General features: G+C 43.5%; 1 protein-coding gene across 6 annotated transcripts; it reads right to left on the minus strand.

The window, feature by feature from the left end:
- LOC101161013 (SUN domain-containing protein 1) lies at nucleotides 1-27805 on the minus strand. Of its 6 annotated transcripts, XM_020712167.1 has the most exons (22): nucleotides 27520-27805; nucleotides 27414-27424; nucleotides 27182-27321; nucleotides 23056-23211; nucleotides 22791-22987; nucleotides 22698-22724; nucleotides 21836-22006; nucleotides 18611-18739; nucleotides 18277-18375; nucleotides 17643-17706; nucleotides 17357-17406; nucleotides 13800-14011; nucleotides 12211-12453; nucleotides 9785-9868; nucleotides 9649-9704; nucleotides 9414-9555; nucleotides 9037-9306; nucleotides 8453-8537; nucleotides 2509-2624; nucleotides 2233-2400; nucleotides 2072-2164; nucleotides 1-633 (listed from the first exon to the last, which is right to left on the minus strand). In XM_020712167.1, exons 4-22 carry the CDS (start codon nucleotides 23145-23147, stop codon nucleotides 505-507), a joined length of 2427 nt encoding a protein of 808 aa, XP_020567826.1. In that variant the 5' UTR covers nucleotides 23148-23211; nucleotides 27182-27321; nucleotides 27414-27424; nucleotides 27520-27805; the 3' UTR covers nucleotides 1-504. The 6 variants fall into 6 exon arrangements, with proteins under 6 accessions (XP_020567826.1, XP_020567827.1, XP_011486789.1 ...); XM_020712168.1 differs by having other exon boundaries at nucleotides 9785-9865; nucleotides 27414-27805; XM_011488487.2 differs by having other exon boundaries at nucleotides 27414-27805.

Consider the following 27805-nt stretch of genomic DNA (forward strand, 5'->3'; position numbering starts at 1 on the left):
GGAAATTGAACACTTTAATTTGTATTTTGAAAAGTTCAATGGACATTCTACACTGCAATCTGACATCTTGAATAGAACAGACACCTAAGGTCACATACAAAAGTATTTCCACCAATTATTTAACAAAAATATTAACACGGACAAGAACCTGAGAACAGGAAGCTTTTAGAAACAGAAACATTTATTTAACCAGAGGTCATTAGATTTATTAGATTTTTGAACATTTTTAAACAAAAGAATATTTACAACGTTCAGGGTTTTTTTTGCAAAATTTAAAAAATGTTTAATTCCTGTGTGTTCTTGCTTGGCCTCTGTGCCAAAAGTATGAGACGCTTTTATTCTGAAAAGACCCAAACTGAATGAGGCAGAGGCACAACGATAAAAACCTTCCATGACATCTTTCTGCTGCTCGTGTTCCTTAGCAGCTCTTGACAGAACAAAGCCTAACCTGAAGGCAAACCTGAACAAAAAGACCGTTTTCCTGCTGCAACAACTCGGCTGCTGTCAGTGGAGTCCTGGCTCCTTGGTGGGGGTCCCATGCACTCTGAAGCGGTACATGCAGGTGTAGTCCGGATGGCCCCAGTTAGACAAAACCTGGACCTCAATGATTTGGAAGAACTCTTTGTTCTCCTCCTAAACAGCAGAGAGAAGAAATAAGAAATCGGAACCACAATTAAAAAGAAACACTGTCCTTCAAGAGACACTAGAATCAGAGTCAGGATTTTTATTGATGACGCTTCACTGCAAACTCACTCAGAAAATTCAAACCCACACCGGCAGCAAGTTAGGAGAAAGGGTTGATTTGGGATTTTGTGCTACGCATACACACAAGAAAAAACAAAAAAAGAGGACTGTGGTCGATCAGATTATGATGTACAGTATTATAATGACCAGAGAATTGCAGTGGAATATGAAAGGCATGATAAATGTAAGGGAATGGCGTCCATGGATGACAGAGCTGCTCACAGACGACCCATGACCCCCTCAGGATTCTGAATGCAGTAAAGCCTGAATGCCGGGAGTTTGGCCCCCCAACCTCAACAAGGTCCCTCAGGCCCACCTGCCGTCACACACCTGAGCGTGGCTACATTTGTTCTCCCCTCATGTCTGATTGTTGGTGATCAAGTTTGAGGTTTTAACTCTCAATGAGTGTCAACAGGGAGGCAATGGGTCTCAAACCTCAGTCCTGGGGTGGACGCTCCCACACTAGGCCGCTGAACAGGCCATACTCAGCAACTGAGCAGCACAGAGAAAGGAGAGTTTTGTTTAATAGACTCGACCCCAACCAAATGAGTCTAAACAGAGGGGAGACCGATACACCCCCCCTTTACTCGTCCAGGTTAAAAAAAATGTCTCTGTATTTGAAATGAACCCTTTACTCTCCAAGACCAATTCAGCCATTAAATAATGAAAACGCCAAAGAAACATCAGATTGTGACAGAAGAACAGAAGGAAAAGAAGCCAAACAGCCGCAGATCAAACACGTTAAACTAGAGCGCATCAATGTTCACATTAGATTTAAGGATTTCATCCTTTAAAACCTTTGAACAACAAACTTTGTCCAGAACTTCATCTAATAAGCATCTCTGTTCCCATGTTCAATAAGAATGAAAAAAAAGAACTAAAGTTCTTATAGATGCATTTTTCAGGCTTCCACGATCAAAAGTCTGGTGCTGAGATGCATCTAAGTGAGATTTTCCAACCATTTTTGAGCTTTACGTGCAAAACGCGTGTTGAAAGTTCAACCAGTTCAACTCTGACCAATCAGGGGCTTGGTAGTGACGTATGGGCAGCGTCCTATTCGATTCCTGGAAGTACCAACTGTTAGAAAACTGATCAAGAAGGAGAAATAAATGATTGCAGTTTGTGTCCGGCGTGAACTCTACGCCTCCAAGTCCGTAATGTATCGGAATAGAGCTGAGATGGAGAAGGTCTGGAGGAAGATTCCCAGGATTTGCACCGCTTTGACCCAAGATTGTTGGTGGCAGGCAGAAGTAGAGGAAGAAGAAGCCCCTCCCTGCTCTGGTTTTTGAAGCCACGTGGGATGTGTCTAGCTTAACAGAGGACTCACTGTAACGAGGAACGTCTGCAAAGCTTCTCCATCCTCCCTGTAGGTGAAGGTGCCAAGCAGCCGACCGTGCTCCTGATTCTCCGCCGTCAGCCCCTAAAAAAGGAGAAAACTCCGCTTTCAGGTGAACAGGAACCTGGTGGTCTGCTGTTGGTGGTTCTTACATAAACACTGAAGTGTCGGGGGGCGCTGAGCAGCATCCCACCGGGCGTCAGAGCTTTGGGGATGTGCTCCAGCGTGAAGGCAGTGGGAAGAATGCTCATAGAAAGCCGGATCACCAGGAAGCCCGTGGAGCCTCTGAAAGCCCAGCAGTTTCCAGGATGAACATCAGGCTGGATGGAAACAAACACATTCAGCCAACATCAAATTCCAGAATCTTCTGCAGTTCTAGCCTCCATACAACACTTAGAGAACAGAGGAAAGGGATGCGGCAGAGTTACCTGGATGACAGTACGAGGAGACTGAGAGAAGTACCAGAGCGGCACACCGAACATGCTGAGCAGAGCCGCTCTGGTCTCATACGTCTCTGAGCAGCGGGTGCTCAGGATGCTGCCCCCTGCAGGACAACCACAGACCATCACAGAGCAGCACACGGCAAACTCTTCCTCACACCTCTCTAGTGTTTCCAGCAGTTTCCGCTCTAAAGGAAAGTATACCTCTGACAACAAGCTAATAATGGAAAACTCAATGGAAGTTTCACTTTACAGAATTTTGGGATACAGAAGCAGTTATATTGCTAGAATTTCTCCTTTTTGGCTGCATGTCCATCATCTAAAAAAATCGGGAAATCACATGCATGACTTTTAAAGAATTTCTTTCTTTGGTGGAGCTGCTGAAAGTGGGTGAATGGGACTGTGACTGTAAAACACTGTGGGCCTTCAAGGACGGTGGAAAAGCGCTATACAGGTATACGCCCTTTACCATTTACCGTCTTTTCCGGACTATAAGTCGCCGCGGAGTATAAGTCGCACCAGCCCAAAAATGCATTATAAAGTAGAAAAAAACACAGATAAGTCGCATTTTGACGGGAAATTTATTTGACAAAATCTGAGACCAAGAACTAATAACTTTCACAAACTCATATGACACAATCATAGCAGAATGTTTATCGCATAATTTCACAGTAATTCTTTCTCATACTTATTTATTTATTCCTTTCATGAAGCATCATTGGCCAACTAATACTCTGTTTTCATCCTGTATTTGTGGAAACAGTTGTCATTTTTATTGCATTTCTGAATGAATTTTCTGAATGAAATCATTGGAAAATAGAATATTATGTTGTTAGCCTTCAAGATCTTACTGTAAAAAAGTTTGCTAAATCTCTGAGTCACTTGACATACTCTTAACACTTAACATACCTCATACATCAAATTGACCCAGGAACATCATCTCTGTTCCTCACAAATGAACATAACAGGAGGGTTGACAATGTATTTATTTCAATTTAGTTCTAATATAAGTCTCTGCGGAGTATAAGTCGCACCCCTTGCCAAACTATGAAAAAAAGGGCGACTTATAGTCCGGAAAATGATCTCACTTTGAATGCAATGAGAGGGGACGTCACAACATAATGGAAAAAAAATAAAATCAGAAAAAAACTGTTTTAGGAGCCTGATTTCTAATTCATCTTTGCCCTCTGCTTTTGGTGTTTTCACACGGCCTACAACAGCACGATGGAAGCTGCACTGGACATAAAGAAGAGAGGGATTGATGTTAATCCACCAAGCAGCAAAAGCACCAGGGGACCGGGCCAGACCCAAGCAGCAGAGGGGGTGGCAGCGCGGCGGCGGGACAGCACGGCGTGCACAAGAGAGGCTTCAAGAATACCAGAGGAAATAATCCCATGGAATCTGCATATGGAGCCAATTTGAAGGAAAAGGCTCAGGCAGAGCTCATAGACTGAAGATTAAGGAATGTTGGACAAAGCTAGATTTTTGTCTAGGGGCAGACCCACATCTGGAATGAGGACATCCTGGCCAGCCACCAACAGGGACAAGAGAGGAGAGACGGAGCTTTAGTCCATGTGGAAGTCTCTGTTCAGTTTGACGTTTGACAGTTGTACCGTTTCTTAAATGTGTTTATGAGTTGGTCGTTATCTTGGTGCATGGATATGATTGTTCTAATAATAAATGTGTAGTTTTAATGTGAACCACGCCAAAATAGAGGGGAATAATTCTGCAAAAATTAAGGAAAATATACAATTAGCTCTATTGCAAGAGACCCATTTAAATGATCAAGAACATGAGATACTTAAAGTTCAGAGATACATATTACAGTTCATACAAACAAAGACACAAACGAGGAGTCGCTATTTTGATACCAAACAAAACTAAATTTGAAATTGATAATGTGATAAAGGGGAAGGATGGGCAGTACGTTATAGTAAAAGGACGAATGGGAGATGCAGTTTTAACATTAGTCAATGTCTATGCCCCACCCGAAAGTGAAACAATTTTTTAAGTCTGTGTTTAATGTAATTGCTGTGGAAGCTGAGGGGATTCTCATTTCAATGTAGCCTTAAACTTTATAGTAGACATGAAACATAAAAAGACTATCACCAAGTTTCTCAAATAATCCATAGAAGAATTAGGATTGATTGATGTGTGGAGGGGATTAAATCCCCATAAGAAAGATTATAAACATTATTCTGCAAGTCAAAAACTACATTCAGGAATAGACTATTTATTTTATCTCTAAATCCCATATTAGTAGATTTGAAAAATGTAAAATTGAGTGTCTGGATGTGTCTGACCATAATATTCTACACATGAAAATAAATATTTCAAACAGGAAGAAACAACCAACATGGAGACTGAATGTTGGAACAAGCCTGGCCGCACTGCTCCTAGCATGTCTGTGTCTGTTAGCAGCCGGACACACGGAGATAGCGATGATGTCATCGCCCCGCCTCCCCGCTGGAAATGCTGAGTCGGATTGAATTATGCGACACTTTTCGCATGGGTGGATATGAAAACGCAAATGCAATCCCCTCTTTGCATTTTCGTTTTAATTATGACACAGAATAAGCGGTTGTTAAGTAGAAAAGGAAAAAGCAATTTGAAATATAGATTTTTCATTTTAATTTTGAGTCATTTGATGCAACTACATTTAGAAAATGAAAAAGCATTTCTGTTAATCCATTTTAATTGTCAAATTAGACATTTGTAAATGAATTTTGATACACATTTACCATAGAACTTTTGGAAAATGAAATGTCAAATACCATTTTTTTTATTATTTTAATTAAGTGACAGAATAAGTGGTGTTGAAGTAGAAAAGGAAAAAGCAATTTGAAATATAGATTTTTCATTTTAATTTTGAGTCATTTGATGCAACTACATTTAGAAAATGAAAAAGCATTTCTGTTAATCCATTTTAATTGTCAAATTAGACATTTGTAAATGAATTTTGATACACATTTACCATAGAACTTTTGGAAAATGAAATGTCAAATACCATTTTTTTTATTATTTTAATTAAGTGACAGAATAAGTGGTGTTGAAGTAGAAAAGGAAAAAGCAGTTTGATGGATTGATTTTTCATTTTAATTTTGAGTCATTTGATGCAACTACATTTAGAAAATGAAAAAGCATTTCTGTTAATCCATTTTAATTGTCAAATTAGACATTTGTAAATGAATTTTGATACACATTTACCATAGAACTTTTGGAAAATGAAATGTCAAATACCATTTTCTTTATTATTTTAATTAAGTGACAGAATAAGTGGTGTTGAAGTAGAAAAGGAAAAAGCAGTTTGATGGATTGATTTTTCATTTTATTTTTGGGTCAACAACTGCAGCTTTATTTTGAAAAAAAAAAAGCATTTCTGGTATTGACTTTTTTTTTAATTATGCAACAGAAATCCTTTCATATGTTTTGAGAACCTGGCTAAGCAATTTCACCTTGAAAAACAGGATTTGTTTAGATTCTCACAAATGAGAAACGATTATATGACTGCAACACACGGAGGCTCTTCTGGGGACGATGGTGGGATCGATCAAACAGTAATAAAAGGCATATAAAGAAAGCAATTCTAAATTGATTAGTATCCTCAACAGAGTGTGACAAAACGTTAAAAGTAAAAGGTAACTGGGAAAAAGATTAAACAAAGATAACTGTGCAGGATTGGTTAGGCATGTGCAGACACCACCATAGCACCACTGGATCTCCAACAGAACCTTATCAGATTTTTCACAACACCTAAACTGAAGAACAACCAGTTAAAAACAAATTAAAGCTGTTGGCATGGATGTGGAGAAGTACATGTGGACCATGCTCGTGTATTTTGGAAGTGTCCGAATGTAACAGGACTTTGGAAGATAGCACGATAGATTAAAAAAAAAAAAAGGGAAATGTCAAAGAGGTGCAAATGTCTTTAATCTCGCTCCAGGCTTATATAAAAGTAAGCCACAAACCGCAATTATACATTTCTCCTTCATGATCACTGTTCAAAGTGCTTTTTATGAATTAAAAAGGACGCCACCATTGATTTACATTACTGGATTGGCCGTCAAGTGACATACGACATGGCACAAATACGCAGAAATTCACAAAAGGAGACAATATTTTGCAATCAACTGCAAAAACCATGACAACAAAGTAACCCGACCAAGAGGAAGCATCACATGATAATAATCGCATTTTAATAGAGAGATCAGGCTGGGAAGTGTGAGCTAAAGTGGGTGCTAGCAAGTAGCACGCTAGTTTGGTTCATCAATGTATTTTTGTACACGCCTGATGTTATTTGCACTTATTTATGTGTGAACAGAACAAACACTGTTGGAAATTCATGTATGTGTGGCCAACATGCACATGGTGTACGTGTTTTAAGTGCGTCTGAGGCTAAATGTTGCTGTTTGTTGCTATTTTTAAGGAAAGTGGCTATTTGCATGTCATTTTCGAATCACTGCATGTTAACCTCAGAGATGCTCTGTCTGATCAGATAGTCTCTGCATGGATGGTGTAAGCATAGCCTCCAATTCCACAGTTAGAAACCTTGGGGTTTTATTTGACCAGGATTTATCGTTTAAGGCTCACATATCTCAGGCGTGTAATATACTTTTTTAGAAATCTACTCTCTAAGAGTGATGCTGAAAAACTCATCCATGCATTTGTTACGTCGAGGCTGGATTACTGTAACTCCTTGTTAGCAGCGTGTCCTAAGAGTTCCTTAAGAAGTCTCCGGTTTGTTCAGAACGCAGCTGCTAGATTGTTAGCAGGAACCAGCAGAAGAGATCACATCACTCCTGTGTTAGTTTCACTTCACTGGATCCCAGTTGATTTTAGAATCAAGTTCAAGATCCTCCTGTTAACCTATAAGGCCTTACATGGAATGGCCCCGTCCTATATTAAGGACCTCATAGTCCCTTACCAACCAATCAGAACACTTCACTCACTAAATGCAGGACTGCTTGTGGTTCCTAGAATTAGTAAAAGTACGGTTGGAGGTAGAGCGTTTAGCCACCAAGCCCCTGTTTTATGGAATAAACTCCCAGCTCATGGAAGAGAGGCCGACTCAGTTTCTACATTCAAAGCTAGACTGAAAACATTCCTCTTTGGACAGGCTTATTGTCAGACTAGTTAGTATTCAGAGATTATTTAACTTAATGTTAATTTGTTTAAATTAAACTTAATAACAATAACAATAAAGTTGTTAATAGGCTGCACCAGATCCCGCCTGCATCTTCAACCTGACCCGACCTTTGCACCACACATCCGATCCCATAACAACCACATAAATATTTTCAAGGGCCCTCCAGATCCCACCTGCACTACAATCTATCCACGACTGTACCCACAGACTGCTGACAAGACTAACTGCTATTTAGAAGCTGTTAATTTGACAGCAATAGAAGGCACCATTTCTTGCAGAATTTACAGATAAATCTTTAGAGATAGTTATTTTCAATAAACCTTGAGATCAATAATTTTCCAAGCTTTAATTAAAGCTATGTTTTGTGAAAACGGATTAAGAAATGACGGAGATGACTTGATTTTTGTGATGGATGTCAGCCAGTCCCAAACTGGGACAGCAGCGTGACACCTGTGTGCGCACGTCACTGTGGCCAATCCAGTAACAAACATCAATGGGATGCTATCCATATGTTGATTTCGGTGTGAAGGTGGCATTAGTCCTCCACCTCCATTAACCTCTTGCTGCAGCCGACCTTCATCCCTCTCCTTTTGAGAACTTCCCATCTCCTCTATCTCCCTAGATGTTCCTCCACCTGCTTTCCTTGTGTCATGATCAGCTGAGAGTCCTCTTTAACCTATGCCGGTCTTTCCATCAACACAGCGAACGAGCAAAGGCTCAGAGCTAACCTTTGGTGCAGTCCCACCTCTGTTACATGAAGAACAAATGAAAGCCGTTTGTTCTGACCTGCAGATTCTAAAGCGTAGTCTGCCATGCCGGTCCGATCCTCGGAAAACTGTCGCAGAGCGTCTGTCAGCATCACCTGGACATCCTGCAGGTTCAAATTCAGAATCCGTGTTGGGTATGGTCAAATATCTGTACTACAGAGTGGTATCAAAAGCCAGAGAGCTATGGAAGCATGTGTGACTCATAATTTCAAAATAAAAGTCAATGCGAGAAATGCTTTTTCATTTTCAGAACAAAGCTGCGTTTGTTGACTCAAATATAATATGAGAAATCAATCCACCAAACCGCTTTTTCTACTTCAACATCGCTCATTCTGTGACATCATTAAAGCGAAAATGCATAAAGGGGATTGAATTTCTGTTTTCACATCCACCGTAGCATAATTCAATTCGTCAGCATTTCCAGGAGGGAGGCGGGGCGATGATGTCACGGCTCCCTCGGTGTGGCGCTCCAGAGGAGGAGCGAACAGGACCGGCTCTTTTCCTTATTTTAATTGATACTTTAATTGAGACTTTTATTTTGAATTATGAGACACATTTGCTTCCATAGAAAGCTGCACGTAAAAAACTGTCATGGCCTCTCACCTCCTTGGTCACAGGGCGTCCTCCACCCGGAGGAGCAGCTCCGCCCACCATCTCCTCAAACTGCTGCAGCTGCAGGCTGACGTTCTGCAGAATGCTGAGCTCCAGAGACAGCAGCGCCGCTTCAAGATGGGTGCTGCTGACAAACTGCTGGGACAACCACGTGAGCAGCACCTCTGGGAGGGTCACAGCATCGCCCCTATACGTCAGCTGGTTACCAGAAACCAGAGCCCGGACCTCCTCTCCAACCAGCTTAGAAACCTGCTTTGAAATCTACAGACCAGACCTCCCCTTAGAGCCCAGTTTTGCTACTCCAACAGAGCTTTCCAGGAGGGACTTTCCTGTAAAATTCCCAGCTCCGTTTGTGGAAAGTTTCTCACCATCTGCTGGATCTTGTCCAGCTGTTGGCAGCCATCCCAACGTTTGGACACATGTGCCATGTCCCGGAAAATGTCCCCTACAGCCACCTCCAACTGAGAAACCTTGGCAAATAAGGCATCATGGAAGGACGAGCCCCCTAGACTGCAGGAAGTAAAAGGTCGGAGTGATTGCTTTGTAGTGTGCCCATCACTGAGCAGCGGCCTTAGTACCCTCTCTGTGGGAAAGGAAGATCACCTGACAGCAGCAGAGGGTGGGTTTCTGGTGGAAGTTTCTAGTGTAGCCTGCAGCTCCTGTTAAACAGCAGCAGGAGGAGGATTTTGCTTTCTGCCGTGTTTAACTTTGAAGCTTTGACCCGTTCTTCGTGGTTTACCTGGATTTGGTAGGCCAGCGTCTGCAGCTGCTGCTCCAGCTGGTCCAGACGGGACGTGTGCTTCTGCTGCTGTAGGCGATTCTGCTGCATGAGACAAACGCACACCGTCAGAGGAACAGTCAAAGACTTACCTTGAGGATCCTAAAACTCGGGTGAGCAGACAGTAGCAGCCGTGCATTATTTAGGTCAGAAGAACGATTCAAAGATCTTACGATTTGATTTATTATGCTTACATTTTTGCTGAGCCACTTCCTGTTAGAAATGGTGATTGACAGACTGACGGATAAGGTTAGGCAGAAATCACCATGACTATGATGTTTGCAGACGATATTGTGATTTGTAGTGAGAGCAGAGAACAGGTGGAGGAGAAGCTAGAGAGGTGGAGGTTTGTCCTGAAAAGGAGAGGGATGAAGGTTAGCGGCAGAAAGACGGAGAACATGTGTGTGAATGAGAGGAACCCAAGAGGAAGAGTGAGGTTACAGGGAGAAGAGAAGAAGAAGGAGGAGGGTTTGAAGGATCTAGGAAGGAAGCTGATTGGCTGTGGAGACCCTGAAGGGAAACGCCCAAAAGAAAAGAAGAAAGTTTAAATGGTTGCTATATGTACTCATTTTTGCTGGATGTATGAACATTAAACTGGTAAGTATTTAATCACTATCCTTATACCTTCATTTACAACAGGAGATCAGAATCAATAAAACAACAACTACTAAAAATGTTTTTGTGACGTTAATGTCACATGTTCAAAGGTTTTTCTGTCAACTTCCTATTTAACTTCATGACTAAACAAAACAAATGTCACTTTTAATTTGTGTCATTCAACACCAAATCCTAAAAATGTTCTCTAGTTTTTCCATCCACAGAGTTTAGCCAACCACAGCTCCAGTAGGTAAAAACGAAGACGATGGTCGAATCCGAATTCTTCCCCAACCCCTGAATTTAGCCCTCCAAACAGAGAGTTATGGAAAAATAGTCTTTGAATTCGGACGTTACTCCCATTAGATGACATCATCGACAGTGGCAGGTCAGCTACGTTAGTGCAAAGCTGCTAATGCCCAGAAACTAATGACTTTGGTTATATAACTTTTAAAAGGTCATGCTTAAACAAACAGTCGTTACTTACATTTTAATGTGAATTTCTGTGCATCAGAGCACGCACACGTCAAGAAAAGTGATTCTCCTCTGCGGCACAGCCCAACGCGGCGGAGGGATGCCAAGCCCTTCGCCGCGAGGGTCAGCCCTTAAGAAAAACTGTTTCCGACACCTTTGTATCCAGAAGGACGGCTTCTCCACGCCGGCTGAGTCATTTTACTGCATAATTGAGGAGGAGATTTTCATAAACTTTTTTTTAACTGAACCCTAAAGGGACATTGAAGTAAACTAAATTAGAACTGATCTGATGCTCACCAGAAACATTTTTGTGCACACGGGAAACAAACATGGACGGCGCACCAGCTGATCAGGCTGATGCCAACGTTTAATGGAATTTCTTGTAGGACGGCTAATGCTAACACTAGTTTAAATAAAGTGAACAGCTTTATAGACTCACAGGCAGGAATTTTCCACACTCTTTTAAGGAAACATGTTTTAAAGGACCCATTTGTGGTCTAAAGCACCGTTTTTTTTGCCAAACTGAAACACCTCCAGGAGAGGCAGAACATGATGATCTGTACATTTTTGTTGGAGCTTCTCCTTCAGCCCTTGTGCTATCCTAGGCACTTTACCATTGGGAGTTGGGTCATCTAGACCCACCAGACAGTGCTCTGAACCTTTTTTCTTCAATGATTTGTCATCTTTCTTGGTGTCAATGGATTACATGAAATCTTTCCACCTTTATCCACCTTTGTCATGGTAGGGAGAACATCAATGCAAGGCTGGGGTCATCTGGACCCCATAAGTTAGCACAAAGGTTTGAGAAATCATGTGAAACTGTATGGTGTTAACAATCTCACTGGTTTATTATGTCACTAATAATATTTACATTATGTGAATTGTATTAGATTAATATGAATATCTTTAAAACATTTAAAGATTAATGTATTTCTATACAAATACGTCTAAATGTGTGAGCAGTGTAAACTCAAAATTTAATCGAACTGAATGGATAGAAAGAATAGAAAAAGTTAATCGGTACAGGTTCTGGTGAATCGAATCAAATCGATTCTACAAAATGATACCCGGTTCTACTGGTTACAGCAGAACAATTGGTTTGTTTAGTTTATTTACTGAAGTTCCAACATTATTCTGAACATTCAGAGCAATAATTACATTGCCTGGCATGTAAATGGACTAAACTCTACTGTATTTATAAAGATCTTGGATGTCACAGATATCGTACTAGATTTCTATAGAAGACACTTCAGAATATTGGGATCCAGCCCCAGTGGCAGATGACGTACTTATGATGATTTGGTCTCCTGGACTCTGACCTGCTTCCTCAGCTCTCGCTCTTCATTCAGCTTCCTGTGCAGCTGCATCAGCTCCCGGTCCAGCCGCCGTTTGAGCCGGAGCTCAACCTCTCTCTGGGAGGGGGGTTGCTGCTGCAGCTGGGAGTGGTACCAGCTAACCTTGCTTTGTAGCTGGTCTGCCCGCTGGCCTTTGGCTTCCACCAGCTTCCACACAGCGGCCAGGCTCTGCTCCACATGGAGGAGCCGCTCAGCGTCAGACAGCTTCTGCAGAGAATCACATGCAGCTGGTTGAGGTTGCTGACTGAGTGAAATGAAGCCACTTTAGGCAGGTTCCCCCCATTTCTATTTCTAACAGAACCATGTAAACAAGAAAACCTCCTAAACTCACTTTAGTGTCCCACTCTGATCATTCCTGATCTGTTGTAAAAGTGTTTTAATGATGATGACACCGTTTTTAGCCCAATTCCAAAAGCTGTGTGGTTTTTAGGACATAGCTTCTGCAGAGCGGCAGGGGTTCATCAGAAGTTCACCTGACTTGTGGGCAGGACTGTTGGCACGGAGCAATTTCCCGTCATCCCTTTGTTTATCCTCTATCCCGCTAGCTTACAGCCCCCAAGAGGTGCAACTAAGATGGTGATCAATGTCGTAGTTATTCATCCGTCCAGTTCTGATCCAGATTCCAGCTCAGACCAAGAAAACATAAACGTTCATGGATCTGTTAGTCTGCAGGTGGATGATCAGAATTGAGTGGAGCAGTAAGACTGTGGCGTCATCTGCTCCTGATGAACAAATACTCAGAAATTCTGTTTTAATCCTAATTTCCTTTATATACATATCCACTATCATGGGAAAAATGCCATAGAACATGTTGAAAACACCCCAACACCATTTCCAGTGGAGTGGGTCTTTAAAGTAGACCGTCTCAGAGGAGACCGGACAAACCGATGAAATCCCTGCAGTTTTTCAGCACCTTGAAATCTGAACCATCGCATTTTCTTGGAAAAGTCAAAACTTCGTTGACTGTATAATAAGGTTGGGGTCATAGGAGTCAGGAATCAAGAATAGAATAAAAAAACAAAAACAAAAAAAAAAAAAAGACTTAATTTTTCCTATTCAGACTAAAGTGGGACAGCATGTTGTCAAACAGACCAGAGCATCACAGAAAGCGTCCGTCTTTCAGCTAAAGATCCTGCAGTGGGGGGGTCAAACTGACCATGTTGGGAGTGTCTGGATGATCTGTGCTGGCCATTTATGAAGCTCTCTAAAATAAACCAAAGCTACTCTCTCAACCACTCAGCATTAAGGGGTTGGATTGGGGGGGCTGGATCACCACATGATGCTCACCTGGAGGACCCTCCAGGGGAGGGGTCAAATGCAGATGACGCATTTCACACAATAGCACTTTAACTTAGGTAAGTAAATGTTTATCTTTGTAGCATCTTTCCCAGAGAAAAATCCTAAAGGGCTTCAGAATATTAAACACAAAAACACACAAAAATACAACCATTCATCACAAGCACATCACAGACAACACACACAAGTGTCTCACAAAGGCAAACGTGAACTTTGCTCAGTGTGAAGATAGTCTGACACTGCAAACGTTCTGATACCTGAGCCGGACTTTCTGCAGGTCCTTCTAGCAGCTGCTCCTCTTCAGCCTCCTTCGGCTCCTCACAGGCGTCTCCTGCTGACCAGCTCTGAGAGGCAAAGAAGCTGTTGGAGAGGGACGAATCCTGGGTGTTTGACACCGCCGTCGTCCACGCCGAGATGTTCACAGATGTGAGGAGTAAGTGGAAACTGGCAAAACAGAACCACCCCAGACCTGAAGAAAGAAAAAACAGCTGAGGAAATTTGAAAAACAAAAGAATGCCGTCGATTAAGGGATAACAGGCAAATGGACAGAATGTTCAGTCAGTGTAATCATGTGACAGAGAGCACCATAAAAAAAGATATAAAATTAACAAAAGGAACCTGTAAACCAGTGTTTTTCAGCCAGTGTGCCGTGGGAAATGACCCAATCACTGATCTAAAACATTTCCCATCTCCAAGATATCAGCTCTGCATTCAGCCAAACAGGTCCTGATAAAACACTGATATGAAAGAATATGGGCCCCCACCGCACTGGAGACCCCCTCAATTTATCTGCAGCACACACACTGCACCCCCACACCACAATACATATTTGGGATCGGGAAGGGGGGCCGGTCTTCACCCACCTGGTCCTCTCGGGCAGCCTGGTGAGCGGGGACCCTGTTAGCTGAGGCGGTGGCCGGGCGTGCGGTGCTGGGGGGGGGGGGGGGGGGGGGTTGTGGACAGGAGGGGGTTACTGTGTGGCGACGGGGGGGCCGGGGGGAACCAGAAGAATTTGTGTGTGTGAGAGTGCACGGGTGGGGACAGGCCTGGGGGCTACCTCGCCGGGACCCGCTGGGGCTCACCTTCCCTTTTGCAGAATGGGAATGGCAGCGGGGGGGCGGGAGAGATAAGGGAGGAGTGGTTGAGGGACGCGTTGGGTGAGGGGGCTGTAGAGGCTAGTGTGTGTGGGGAGGTAGGGGTGGAGCTTCGGTTGCGTTTTGATCTTTGGGCTGCTTGGGGAAGGCCTCAGGGCTGGCCTGCGGTGATGAAGCTCCGGCTGGGTGGTGGGGGCCGGTACGGACCTGGGGGTCCTGACGCTGGGATCATCTATGCCTCCTGGTGCCGGAGGGGTCCCTGTAGGGGGGCCTCCTCTGCACCTAGCTGGGAGGGCGGTCCCCCCCTGCTCGGGCTGCATGGGTCCCGTCCTGGTCCGGGGGCCTCCCTCTCTCTCCTGGTCTGGCTGGAGAGGATCTGGTTCCCCTTGTGATCACATGGCTCACTTTGGCAGTGTGCATGTAGCTTCACCCCCACGTGCACGTGCACACTGCTCCCCGTCTGCTTTATCCCTCCAGATTTTTCCCTTTTGGATAAAATGTGTCTTTATGCAGATCTAGTGTAATTGTTTCACAGCTTAAAATCATAACGTATTAGCAACTCTGCACTTTTATCCCCTCACTTTCTCCCCCTCCCTCTTTATTTCCTTTTTCTTCTACCCCCCCCCCCCACACACACACACACACACACACTTTAATACAAAGAATATGTATATATATATATATATATACTTAAAACACAAAATATAACAAATAAAAAAACAAAATAAAAACAAACAAAAAGGAGGATTCATAACCCCTTTTTGTAATAGTAAAACCTGTCCGACACAAAAGGCCTTCAGGGCTCATCTGTTTCCTCAGTTGTTGGACAGAACAATTAAAAAAAAAAAAAAGGAATGTGAAAGATCATAAAATGCATTTTTCTTTCTGTTTATTTGATTCTATTAAAGACATTTTGTTAAGAATGACGGTACCGCGATTTAGCCGTAGAGTCAGCTGTTTTCTGAAAAGTCCCGCCCCTTTAACAGTCTCCACCAATCATTCTTGGAGGCTTAATCACATATCAGTCTGACCAATCAGAAGTGGTTAAAGTCTTCATTTCCTTGTTCAGATTCTGCTCATAAAGTCTCTCAGTTCTAACAAAAATACCAGCTAAAGCTCGTCTTTAGCGGTGTAGCTTTCCACAGAATCCGGTGTCAGACCGTGGAACAAAACAATGAAGCGCAGAGAAACGATCTCCGGCAGTTTTCTCACTACATCTCCCATGATTCATTGGGTTAAAGTAGTTCAACGTCTTGAAACCACAACGAACTCACAAACAGTTTTAAAATCTTCTTGATGAAATCAGAGGTCAACAGTTTAGTTCTCCTTCAAGGTTTGTGTTTATTAACAGCCAAACATCCCAGAGTTTGGTCCAAGTCATCTTTCTAACTGAAACACTTTTCTAAGAACGTCTAGATTATTTTATGTGTTAAACTTAAATAGAAGTAATAACAACATTTAAGAAACAGGATTAAGGTGAAGTGGCCAACAGACAATTAAACTAAATTGAAAAACATTTAATCATCTAAAAAGAAATAAAACTTTTTTGTTAAAGTTAGTTTTTCTGTGTAAATTTTATCAAACATATTGTGATCATAAAATTGTTAAAAAATTACAGTAGCCTTTGCACTTAACATTGAAAAAAATATTCAAAAAAATAAATAAATTACTATTTAGAAAGAATACATTTGTTTTTTGTGAGGTTACATAAAATTCCATGTCAATCAACTGAAGGGTAAAACACAACTACCAGGGTAAAATATCTAAGAATTTAGTTGAAAATTATTACAGAAAACTAACTTAACTTTTATGTCATCTTTTAGAAAAAACAGCTGCAGCTTCCAGCTTTTTCTGCCACAATTATCACAAAAATGCATGTGAGACTGCAGAGGGACTGTACATCAACACAGACTATAGAGTTTCTCCTCTTCATTTTTTGGAATGCTGGTGTGCCGCGGGATTTTTGTCAAGGACAAAGTGCCTTGGCTCAAGAAAGGTTGAAAAACACTACTGTGAACATCTGCAAATTTAAAAAAAAAGCACTCAACTATCAGGACGCCAGAAAAAACAACTAAATGAAGATGGTGGAAAACTAGCATTGTGGGCCACATCAATAATTTATATTTATTCATATTTGAATTTGAACGATGCATAGCTAGAAGATAAATATGACTACATTACATCTGGTAAAAACTGATCTATTATCTCTGACTAATGCAGGTGCACAGCAGATGAAGGAGCCAAGCAGTGTTGGAAGTAACTCCATTAAGTGTAGTGAAGTTACTGATGCAGTTTCAAGTTACAGAGTAATCGAACTAACTACTTTTATCCCCGCTATAACGCTGTTATAGTCCTCAGTACCTTCAGCTACTCCTGAAGGTACTGAGGACTAAAAGGAGTAGTATCTTTTAGAGCTCAGTACCTTAGTAGCAGCTGAGCTGTGGCTGCAGTGAAGGGAGAGAGAAGCTCAGCTAGGAAAAGCCGGGCCGGACCACTTAAAGAAGAAGGAACCTGTACCTTGTGGACCAGAAACTACAGCTGCTGCAGGAGGACATCCAGCTGTTAAATTCTATTAAGCTTCTGAAGGAGGACCTACAAATATTGAAGGAAGATCAACAGCTGCTGATGGAGGACTTATGGCGGAGGAAAGAGGATCTACAGCTGATAGAAGATCGGCAGCTTTTTTTAAGTCCGTCTGAATAAGCAAATGAAGAACTTACTGAGGAGAAGCAGCAGAGGCAGCAGAACCCAGGACAGTGTCAAAGAAAACCTGCAGACAGAGAACACAGAGTGTAATTTCACTAGTGTGTTTCATGTGTGTAGAATAACTTTCCACTATATTTGTTTGATAATGTTTGAGGCTGAAGACGAAGGTTTTCAGATCTTCCCTGGCTCACCTTTAAATAAAATCCCCTATTTTACACTTAAACTTGCACAGAAATGCAAAAAGCACATAAGTTTAAAAGTGATTCCCTTTCTGACTCTGAATGCGTAAATTCAACTTACTGAGTGAGGTGGAGCCTGGAGGTCAGCTGGCTCCATCGTCTGCAGAGCCCTCTGCACTGGTGAGCTGCACAAAGAGAACATTTAACTCGGTTGAATTAGGATGAACATGAAGGTGAGGCGGGATAACAAAGATGGAGAAATGTTCCCACAGCTCCCTAAAGCCCCACTCCAAAACACAGAAACGTTCATGGATCTATTGGTTGTGCAAGTGGATGCATCAGAATGGAGCGGAGCGAGAAGACGTGGGCCCGTCCGTGTCACTTCCTGCCTCACAACAGGTGAACTTTTCATCTGTTCCTGACGGAATAAAATACTCAGCAAGGCAGTTTTATCTGAAGTGTTTACATACATGTCCTCCATTAGAAACATGCTACAAGAACACGTTAAACAAGAATTTCATTGGAGTGGGTCTTTAAAGAGATGCACCGCAGTACAGCAGCAAACCCACCTACTCACACCTTAGAGGTCTAAAATCAGACTGCAGGAGCAGAAACCCAGCTTCATTTCAGCAGTGTCTGATTATAGATTACAAAATCTGTATTGCTGCACATCTCCATGCTTAGGCAACCAAACAAAGGGGCTCTCTAGACTAAAACAAAACGCCATGCACCCCCACCGCAAGACAGCAATTAACCTGCAAAGCTTCCAGCTCTGACAGGAGCAGAGGAGGCGGTCATGATGAGAGGCCACAGAGCTGCAGCAGCTTGCAGAGACAGTCGGAGGAGAACCCGGGCTACAGGAGCAACATGGAGGCAGAAGCTGAAGGTTAGAGTTGTCCTGAGAGTCCGGACCACCAACAAATAACTCATCCTCATTTTGTTAGTGAGCAACTTCAAAAACTCTGGACACAAGCAGTTTAAGACGGTTCTGAAAGCTGCAGGTGTTCAGCCTGAGGATTTGGAAACGTTCATCAAAAGGTCTGACTGTGAAGATCTTCTGTCAAATGTCTGCAGGAGCATTTACCGCACCTGAACGAACGGCGGTGTTGTACACGAGGCCCAACACACACACTGCCAGGGAGGACCAGCTGGAAGAGGAGGGTGAGTAGGAGGAAGGAGCTAGCATCTGTGAGAGCTGCTTCTTCTTACAGTCGTTACCTGTGAGCATCACAACAACACTTTTATAAACACAGGAGGAAAGAAAGAAAGACAGACAGTATTACTGAGTTTGACTCACCAGACAAGTTGGCTGTTAGATTTAAAAAAAAAAAACTCTACCAACCAAATGATTCCATTATTCTACAAAGAAAACTATAGGCGTCATTTTTAAAAATGATATTTTGTTAACTGCACACAGAGAGGAAGTCACAACACAATGAAAACATCAGACAAAAACAGTTTATTCTAAGGACTTCCTGTGTTGATCTCTAATTCTGCTTTTGGCGTTTTCACGCCGTCTATAAAATGTTTGATTTTCAATCGCAATTGATTTCTTGCTGAAAAACGCCCCCGTCAGGGTAGTGATGAACTGTACAGACGGGAAATAAGTGGTACCATTCCAGGGTACCAGCAGCGGGGTCGCAGCAGTCACTGAAAGTGAGACCACCGGAGGCTGTAAGGTGGCACTGTGGACTGAGTGGAAATCGTTCCAGCAGCATTTCGTGCTTCTTCAAAACATCGGGCTGGATACTAAACAGGATGCACAGAAGATCGCCCTGTTGCTCGCCGTCGCTGGTCCACAAGCTAAGGCTTCAATGCGATTGTTTACACCGAGGAGAAAGATAAGTTTGTTGATGTTTTATGAACACTGTTCGCCAAAGAAGAATGAAACCTACGAGTGGTATGTGTTCGGTTCTTGTGTGCAGCAGCAGGTCACGGAGAGTTTTGATGCCTTTCCCCACGGACTTGAAACTGAAAGCGAAGATGTCAATCTTGGCGTGCTGCAGGATTACATCATCCAAGGCCCGATTGTTTAAGGCATCAGGGACCAGAAGGTTTGAGAGAGACTTCTTTGAGACACGACCTCTCTTTGCCGGACGCTGTAAAGGTCTATCAGGCCAGTGAACTGGTCCTTCAGCATGCCAAGACATTCAGCAAAGGGACCAGGGACGCGGAAGGAGAGAGCGCATTGGTAGCTGTGGTGACGCGGCGGACGCCTTAGAGATGCACTGCAGGTGGTGGCTTCCAGATGGACACAAAGACGTTCAAGTGTAAAAGATGTAGAACTGTGCCCTCACCAAAACAGTACCCTGCTTCTGGAAAAGACTGTAATACGTGTAAAGGACTCAGTCACTTTGCAAAACAGGAATGCGGCTGTACGCGTGAAAACTGTGGATGAAACTTCACTATCCGATAAGTTCATAGTAGTGGGTTTAAGGGCTGTCATCTGGACTTTCACCTCTTATCCAAAATGCTTTGTCAATGTTTATTACCGGGAGAGTCTCTGAATGATGTCATGAACCAGACATGGTTTTGTAGAGCTCTGCTAAATGAATAAACCTGATCTCTAAACATCATCCGGGTCTTCCATACACAGACACCGCTCCGTGTAGTGATCGGGTTTAACACATTTGACAGTAGCTCCTCCCACATGCGGCTGGGGCGTCAAGCTTATGAACAGTTTTGGATCAGCGAATTCGCCACGCACCAAAGGACAGGCGGCCAACGCAGATGTGACACGAATCACGTTTGGAGTGGAGAGATTGTGCAAAATGCAAATCCACTCAGAAGGGACTCAGCACAGATTTGAACCAGAAAGCTAACCAGCTAACAGTGGCCTAGTGGAAAAGTGGCCACCCTGAGACTTTCAAATCCACGGCCGAGTCTATAGGCCGAGTCTCCAGAATTGGGGGGGTTACACCACCAAATGGGTCCCTGTGTCTGCAGCTGACCGCTCCCCCGAGGGAGGGGTCAAACGTGGAGATCAGATTTCACAGACCTGGCTGGCGTGACGGCTGAATCTTAAATCATAAAAGGGCTTTACAAGAATAAAAACAAATAAAATAACAACCATTCATCGCAGACGAATCCGTTTTATCATCAGGTAAAAACATTTGCTGTATACGTCTCTTTATATATATATATATTTATGATATTCCGCATCAACGGCAAACCTGACCGGACAGTTAGGGGGTCACCCGGCATGACTCACAAAGAGGACCGCTGAGATGGGGTTCCTTCTGGATCATTCCTCCACCATGGCCAGACCAAGATGAGGCACAGAGCGGCAGTAAGTTCTCACCTGAATCTCATCCACATGGCCAGAGCTGACCAGTCACACTTCAACAGACTGCCAATGGTTTGCATGTCACCGGGGAAACAGCCAAAGCAGGGGGAGCTAGCCGAGACTCAACACCATCTGCATATGACTCTACCTGCAAGCCTGTGGCCCTCTGAGACGCACCTGCCAGGTGCGTCTGCGCTCAAAGCACAGACACACCTGGCAGCACGCGAACACAGCGGCCTGCAGATCCTGCATCACAGAGGAGCTCAGCCCATCTGCAAGTCAGAGCAAAGTCAGGCGCTGTGTGAACCTCCTCTAGGAACACCACCCTGCATTTTTATTCCATCCAACCCCACTCAAACACACCTGACTGCCATCATCAGGCTTCTGCAGAGCTCCATGATGATGTGTGCTAAAGCAGGACAAAACATTTCCTTAAACGCTGCTTTAAGGATCCGAACCGTTGTCGCCTTTTTTTTCCCATCCAAAACACAGACCAAAAACAGACCACAAGCTGTGATACAGAGACCAGAAACAACCCAACTGCGTTGGTACCCCATCCTGCTCTTTGACCACGGGTGATGAGGCAGAAGCCCCTCCCCCAGGCTCAGGACGGAACAATAAAAAGGTTCTGGGTTGAAGAGATTAATAGAGTTAAACCTGAACTCCTCCTCAGAAGGGACTTATGGATGTAGAGAACACAGAAGTTGTTTGGTTGGTGTCGAAGTAGGTGAGATGCAGGCGTGCCACACAAATCCCCCCCCCCCCGTGCAGGGAGCTTTCAGAGCTGTTCAAGTGAAAGGTGTGCGCTCCTTAGCGTGCAGCCTGGCTGTTAGAGCGTAGAAAGAAAGAGCATCATTTGTCTGGACGCCCAACAGTCCTGTTAAGACGCAGCCCCTCCCCTCTACAACCCAAAAAGCCCGCAGCTCCTGTATGGGTCTGACCCGTACGGGTGACTAAGGCTTTAAAGAAGCTCCGCCCTCCAACCGCCCAGCTGACTCAGGAAATCACGGCCAGTCCTGTCGCCTCACCTGTGCAGCTTCCCCGGTTTCTGTCCTGGCAGACGGCGGAAGGTTCTGGATGTAGAGTAGCAGCCGTTGGGCAGGGCCTGGCTGCAGGCTGAGAGATGCATTCTCTGCAGAAAAGCTTGCTGCACCGCTGAGTCCGCTGTCTGCTGCAGGTCTCCTCCGACATGGAATTCTCTGCATCAGACAGACAAATCCACTCCCATGAAAACGGTGTGATTGGTGTGTTTAACATCTTCTTGGAGTATTTTTCTGATTACATTCATAAAGAAACATAAGATTGAAACTGCATTTCTGAGTATTTTTTATGCAAATTATTGTGAATCAGGAGCGGATGAAAAATGTTTGAAAAAGTTTGTAGTTATTATGCAGAGACTTCTATCAACAGGGCATAAGATCCATGCTCCGCCCCTTTCTGATCATCCACCTGCACACCAATAGATCCATGAACGTCGTTGTTTTCCTGATCTGAGCTGAAATTTAAATCGGAACTGGACGGATGGATAGATCTGATATTAGTCACCATTTATGTTCCGCAAGTAACGTTAGCTTGGGCTTGTGAGGGGCTGTAAGCTAGTGGGAGAGCACGTTCATGGATCAATGATGGGAAGGGGCGGGCTTACCAACGGTCCCGCCCACAACTCAGAGGTGAATTTCTAATGAACTTCTGTTGCTCTGCAGAAACTATGACAGTTTTCTTTTGGCTAAAAATGGAATAATCCTCATGGAAAGACCACTGGGGATGTTTTGAAAACAGATCAGAAGATGACGGCAGTGAGACTTTAAAGCAGGCAGATGCCCTTCACCTCAGTTCAAAACATTGGACCTGCAGGCACAACCAACACCTCCAAAGAGGAGAGGTGCTCACCTGTGGGATCCCCATCCTGGTCCAGACCTAAAGAGGAGAACGACGTGAAAACCAGACTGCCTGATTTTTGACGATGGTGATGAGGAGGCGTACCCCACATGGTGTTGATCATGGTGCTGTCTTGGATGGAGGACTCCTCCAGGAGGGAGGACATCAGAGAGGTGTCGGTCACCATGCTGTGGAGGCTGCTGTTGTGGACCGGCTGCCGTGTGTGCCTTCGAGGAGAGCCAAGGAGGAGCGACTCGGAGCACGAAGCAGAGTGACGCTGAACAGGTGCAGACCTCTGAAGCCTGCAGGACGATACAAGGAGGGTGATGCGAGAAGAACGGAACAGAGAGGAGACCAACGCAGCACTCACCTGCTCCAGCTTCTTCCCCTTCCCACGTTTAGGCCGCTTGTGAGAGCGCCATCAAGAAGACTTTCGTTTAGCGGCAGGCTGCGGCGGGACATGACTCCCCCAGGGAAGGAGGCCAGCTCCCCCTCAGAGTCCTTTGGAAAGGAGGAGTATCTGGAGCTGTGGAGGAGACAAGAGAAGAAAAAGGAGTCTGTCCAGAGAGCCCAGTTTACCGTCATAGATGGAGGGGGGTAAAACCCACAGTTCCCTCACTGCTTCTTAATTTAATGTTGTTAAGAAGAGAGAGGTCCCTCCCCAGTGTGTGACACGCTTAGCTCACAGTTTAAATATCAGTTTATTTCAGACATAAACTTTATTACCAAAGTATCGTCTCAGCTGCTTTAACTGAAGTACCGTCCCATTCCTAACCCATAGAGTTCAACATGATGCTAGTCCACCTTCTACAGCTGTTCCAGCTTCAACTCCTCTAGAAAGGCTGTCCATGAGGTTGAGGAGTGTTTCTAGGAGTTTTGGACCATTCTTCCAGAAGGTCATTGGTGAGGTCACACACTGATGTTGGTGGAGAAGGCCTGGCTCTCTGCTCTAATTCATCCCAAAGGTGTTCTATGGGGTTCAGGTCAGGACTCTGTGCAGGCCAGTCCAGTTCATCACACCAGACTCTGTCCTCCATGTCTTTGTGAACCTTGCTTTGGTCACTGGTACACAGTCATGGTGGAAGAGGAAGGGGCTGCTCCAAACTGTTCCCACAAGGTTGGGAGCATGGAATTGTCCAAAATGTTTGGTATCCTGAGGCATCCAGAGTTCATTTCACTGGAACTAAGGGGCCAAGTACTGAATAACAAGCCCACATCATGATTCCTCCTCCACCAAATCTAACACTAGGCACAATGCAGTCCAAAATGTACCGTTGTCCTGGTAACCTCCAAACCCAGACTGGTCCATCAGGTTTCCAGATGGAAAAGTGTCATTCATCTCTCCAGAGAAGGCGTCTCCACTGCTCTAGAGTCCAGTGGCGGCGTGCTTTCCACCGCCGCATCGACGCTTTGCATTCACTTGGTGATGTGTGGATGGATGCAGCTGCTCGGCCATGGAAACCATTCCATGAAGCTCTCTGGGTGCTGGACTTGGACTAATCTGAAGGTCACATGACGTTTGGAGCTCTGTAGCAACTGACTGCAGAAAGTCGGTGACCTCTGTGCTTCAGCGTCCTCTGACCCCTCTCCATCAGGTCACGTGGTCTACCACTTGGTGTCTGAGCTGCTGTTGTTCTGAAAGAGCTGACTGTGGAAGATTTAGGACATTTCACCTCTGGATTTGTTGCACAGGTGGCGTCCTATGACAGTTCCAGGCTGGAATTCAGTCCATTCTTTCACAAGTGTTTGGAAAAACAGTCTGTTGTGCAGAAATATTCTGACTGGTGCTCTCCCATTTTCACAAACAGTTTTTGGTTGTCATGGTAACTCCTTATCCAGTAAAGTGCCACTCCCCTGATCGAATACAACTCCAGCTTTTTAGTCAAAACTTCATGACAGATTGTATTAAAAGCCTTTTTTAGAACAACACATATCCCCAGTGCAATTTTTTTTTATATTGCATCTGTAATTTCCTAAATAGGACCTATCACAGCCTGTGTAGTTGACGGTTGTTTCTAAAACCAATCCTCTGCAGTTTGTGAACTGATGTTTATCCCCAGTTTTGTTTAGTGGTATGACTTTAGCCATTTTCATTTGCAGCTGGAGATAATTTGGTCACTAATCGAGTTTCTTTGAGTTTTTGTGTCTCAGGAAACAGTTGCAATGGCGTCGTCTCCGACTGGCCTGGAAGCCTACAGTACTTATTTAAAGACCCACTCCAATGAAAATTCTGTTTGGGGTTTTTTCTTTTAGTGTTTTTCTCACAATAGAGGACATGATACAGAAAGTTAATCTCATAATTGCATTTCTGAGTCTTTCTTCCTCAGCAGCTATTTCAGAAACTGTCTGCTCTTTCAATGCCAGCAGTCTTGAAATGTTTTCCCTCCAACATGGCAGATTCCGTCTCTGCTGCTGACAGATTTTCAATAGAGCTACAGAACTTGTTCTCCAGTAGGAGCTGCACGATACGAGGAAAACTCGCCATGTGCGATATGAGTGGTCAATATTGCGATGATGGTATAACTTGCGATATATGAACAAATGGCAAAACCACCAAAACATTTCCATTTCACTGCAACAATTTATTTTTAAAGAGAGTCAAAATATCTTAGATTATTCTCCAAATGACCCTCGTCTACATAGGAGGCCAACATCTAACATAAGAACTCCGTCCGATTGGTCAACCAGCTGAAGGGCTCTATCTGATTGGTCAAATGCATAAAGGGATTGATTCGATTTGTTAAATATTTCAAGCTGTCATAAGATTGTTTAAGCACATTTAAGGTTTACAATTTTGCAGACTTTTGCAATATGGATATCAGCGTTAGAAATAAGGGGAAAAAAAGGTGGAAAGTAATGTTTGGTTGTCCTTCGACACCAATATTCAACAGCAACGAAACCTACTCAGATGTCAGTACTTACATCTTTATTTCTTCTATATATCTAATATCAACTGCCTGTTATGATGGACATTTAAAAAAACTAATTTAATATTAAAAACAAACATTTTACTTAATACTGAAGCATCTGGTTACACAAAGTATTGCCATGTAAATCAAATACTGCTATGGTCAAATGAAAATACCTTATCTAACCCTGTAATATATCAGAAAATTGTTTACATTAACCAACACTGTAACCTAATGAGTATTTTTAAAATTTAGAACACTTGTATGGACTGGACTAGTACAACATTCCAAATATAAATTAATATTTATATATGATGAAAAGTTATACTATGATATAACATCTATGTCAAATAAACATGTGTAAATGATAGCATGTTTACATTGTGCGCTGCAGTAGCAGTAAAGACTAATATCCCTGATCTTTTAAACAAGACATGTCATCATCATCATCAATGTCCAACTCAGTCTGCTGAGGCTGATGCCGCTCACGTCTTCGGGCGTACTCGGTTCGTTCCGAAGTCATGTGACATCGTTCGTGTACACTCGGTTTTATCTTAAAAGTCGGACGTCGGTTTCCCAAAAACTTTGAGAAATAGTCGAAAAATACCAAAATGTTGAATAAAAGACCAGGTTGTCACACGGACGAACCATCAGGTTCATTTTTGGTTGTCCTCCGTTAAAACTGGTTGTCTCGGACAACAGGATAACCGCTTATTTCGAACGCTGGATATTGCATAGCTTGAAAAAAACGATCACTTTAAATTTGTCCTTTATTGTGAAGGCCTATTCTCCAGCCTTTTCTTTTCTGCTCATCCAAGAGAAGAGTTGACGGCATGTTAAAGGTCTGAACTGCTTTGATTGAAGACGCTTTCTTTCCAAGTCAGGCCGCTCATTCCTGGTCCTGGAGATCTACCAGCCGCCTGTTTTCCAGATTCCAAGTCCTGCTAGCTGCTGATTAGCTCACTCAGATGTCTCCACATTCTGACTGAATGAACACACCTGGTCCAGGTAACCAGCAGTTCACAGTGCAGGGAGAGCTGGAAAACAGGCAGGGTGGTAGATCTCCATGACCAAGAATGAGCGGCCCTGTTCAAAGTTCTGTAAAGTAAAACTTGTGTATTTTTCCTAACAGCGGATCTCTGCAAGTGTTTTGATGAAAGGCCCTTCTGATCAGTAGTCCGGAACATTCATTAAACTTGGATTATTAATGCCAAGAATGATGCAGAGATGTGACCCGCTGCCAGAAAAAAACTGAACTGATAGAAAAACAAAAATCTGAGCATAAACGTTTTTGTTCATCTTATGATAAAATACCAATGGCTTAGATACTGAGGGATGATCAAAGCTTTTGGCCGTTCAGATGAACCACACATAGACCTCCTTCAGTCCACATTGTCGGTTCTGTTGGCCAGCAGGACCTTCTGTCTCTGGTTTCTCAATAGGCGAACGTGTGAAAAGGACGGAATCTAACCAGCGGTCAATGCTTCCCTTCAAGTAGTGACTGCAAACAACCAGGAGATTTCCCAAACTACCAACAACATTCCTGCGTTTCCTACAGCAGGTAGGACAGGTGAGCATCCCACCTACCTCTTAGGAGTACCACCACGTTCGTCCAGGAATGACGTAATCACACTGCGTCCTCTGACTTTAGGGTGGCTTCCTCAAATGGGCGTGATAAGAGTTTGTTGGGTTTTTTTTGCGGGAAAATACTTACAAATGTTCCACTTCTGTGGGAAAGAAAGGCAAAATTCACTAATTAGTTTAAGGGACAATTAAAGAAAATCTATTAGCAGTAGCAAGCTGATATTTATAAACTCACTTGAACTTTGCCTGTAGGTACCGGGTGACGTCCAGAGCAAAAATGACACCAAACTTAACATCTGTTAATGGTTTGCTTGAATTAAACTTTATTTCTGAGTTTTTACCAGTTGATTTTAAAATGAAATAAACGGAGATCACGTGACTTCAAAGTTCTGACTGCAGCTGCAGCAATTCCCGGCGGCGGGACTCCTTTTAGCAGCTAACAAAAGGGCGCGCGCCCTCGCTAACTTTCAGCACAAAAACAGAACAAAAGAGCATCCAGGCAGACCATAAAGTCCAGTTTTTCAGTCCCCGACGGCGACGATGCGGAAAAACGGGACACGGTTCACTTCCACCAGGGATGCTAGCTTACACGCAGCTGGTGCTGACGGCGCCAATTATTCGCTACAG

This window comes from Oryzias latipes, chromosome 19 (assembly GCF_002234675.1).
Source record: "Oryzias latipes chromosome 19, ASM223467v1".
In the NCBI taxonomy this organism is placed as follows: Eukaryota; Metazoa; Chordata; class Actinopteri; order Beloniformes; family Adrianichthyidae; genus Oryzias; species Oryzias latipes.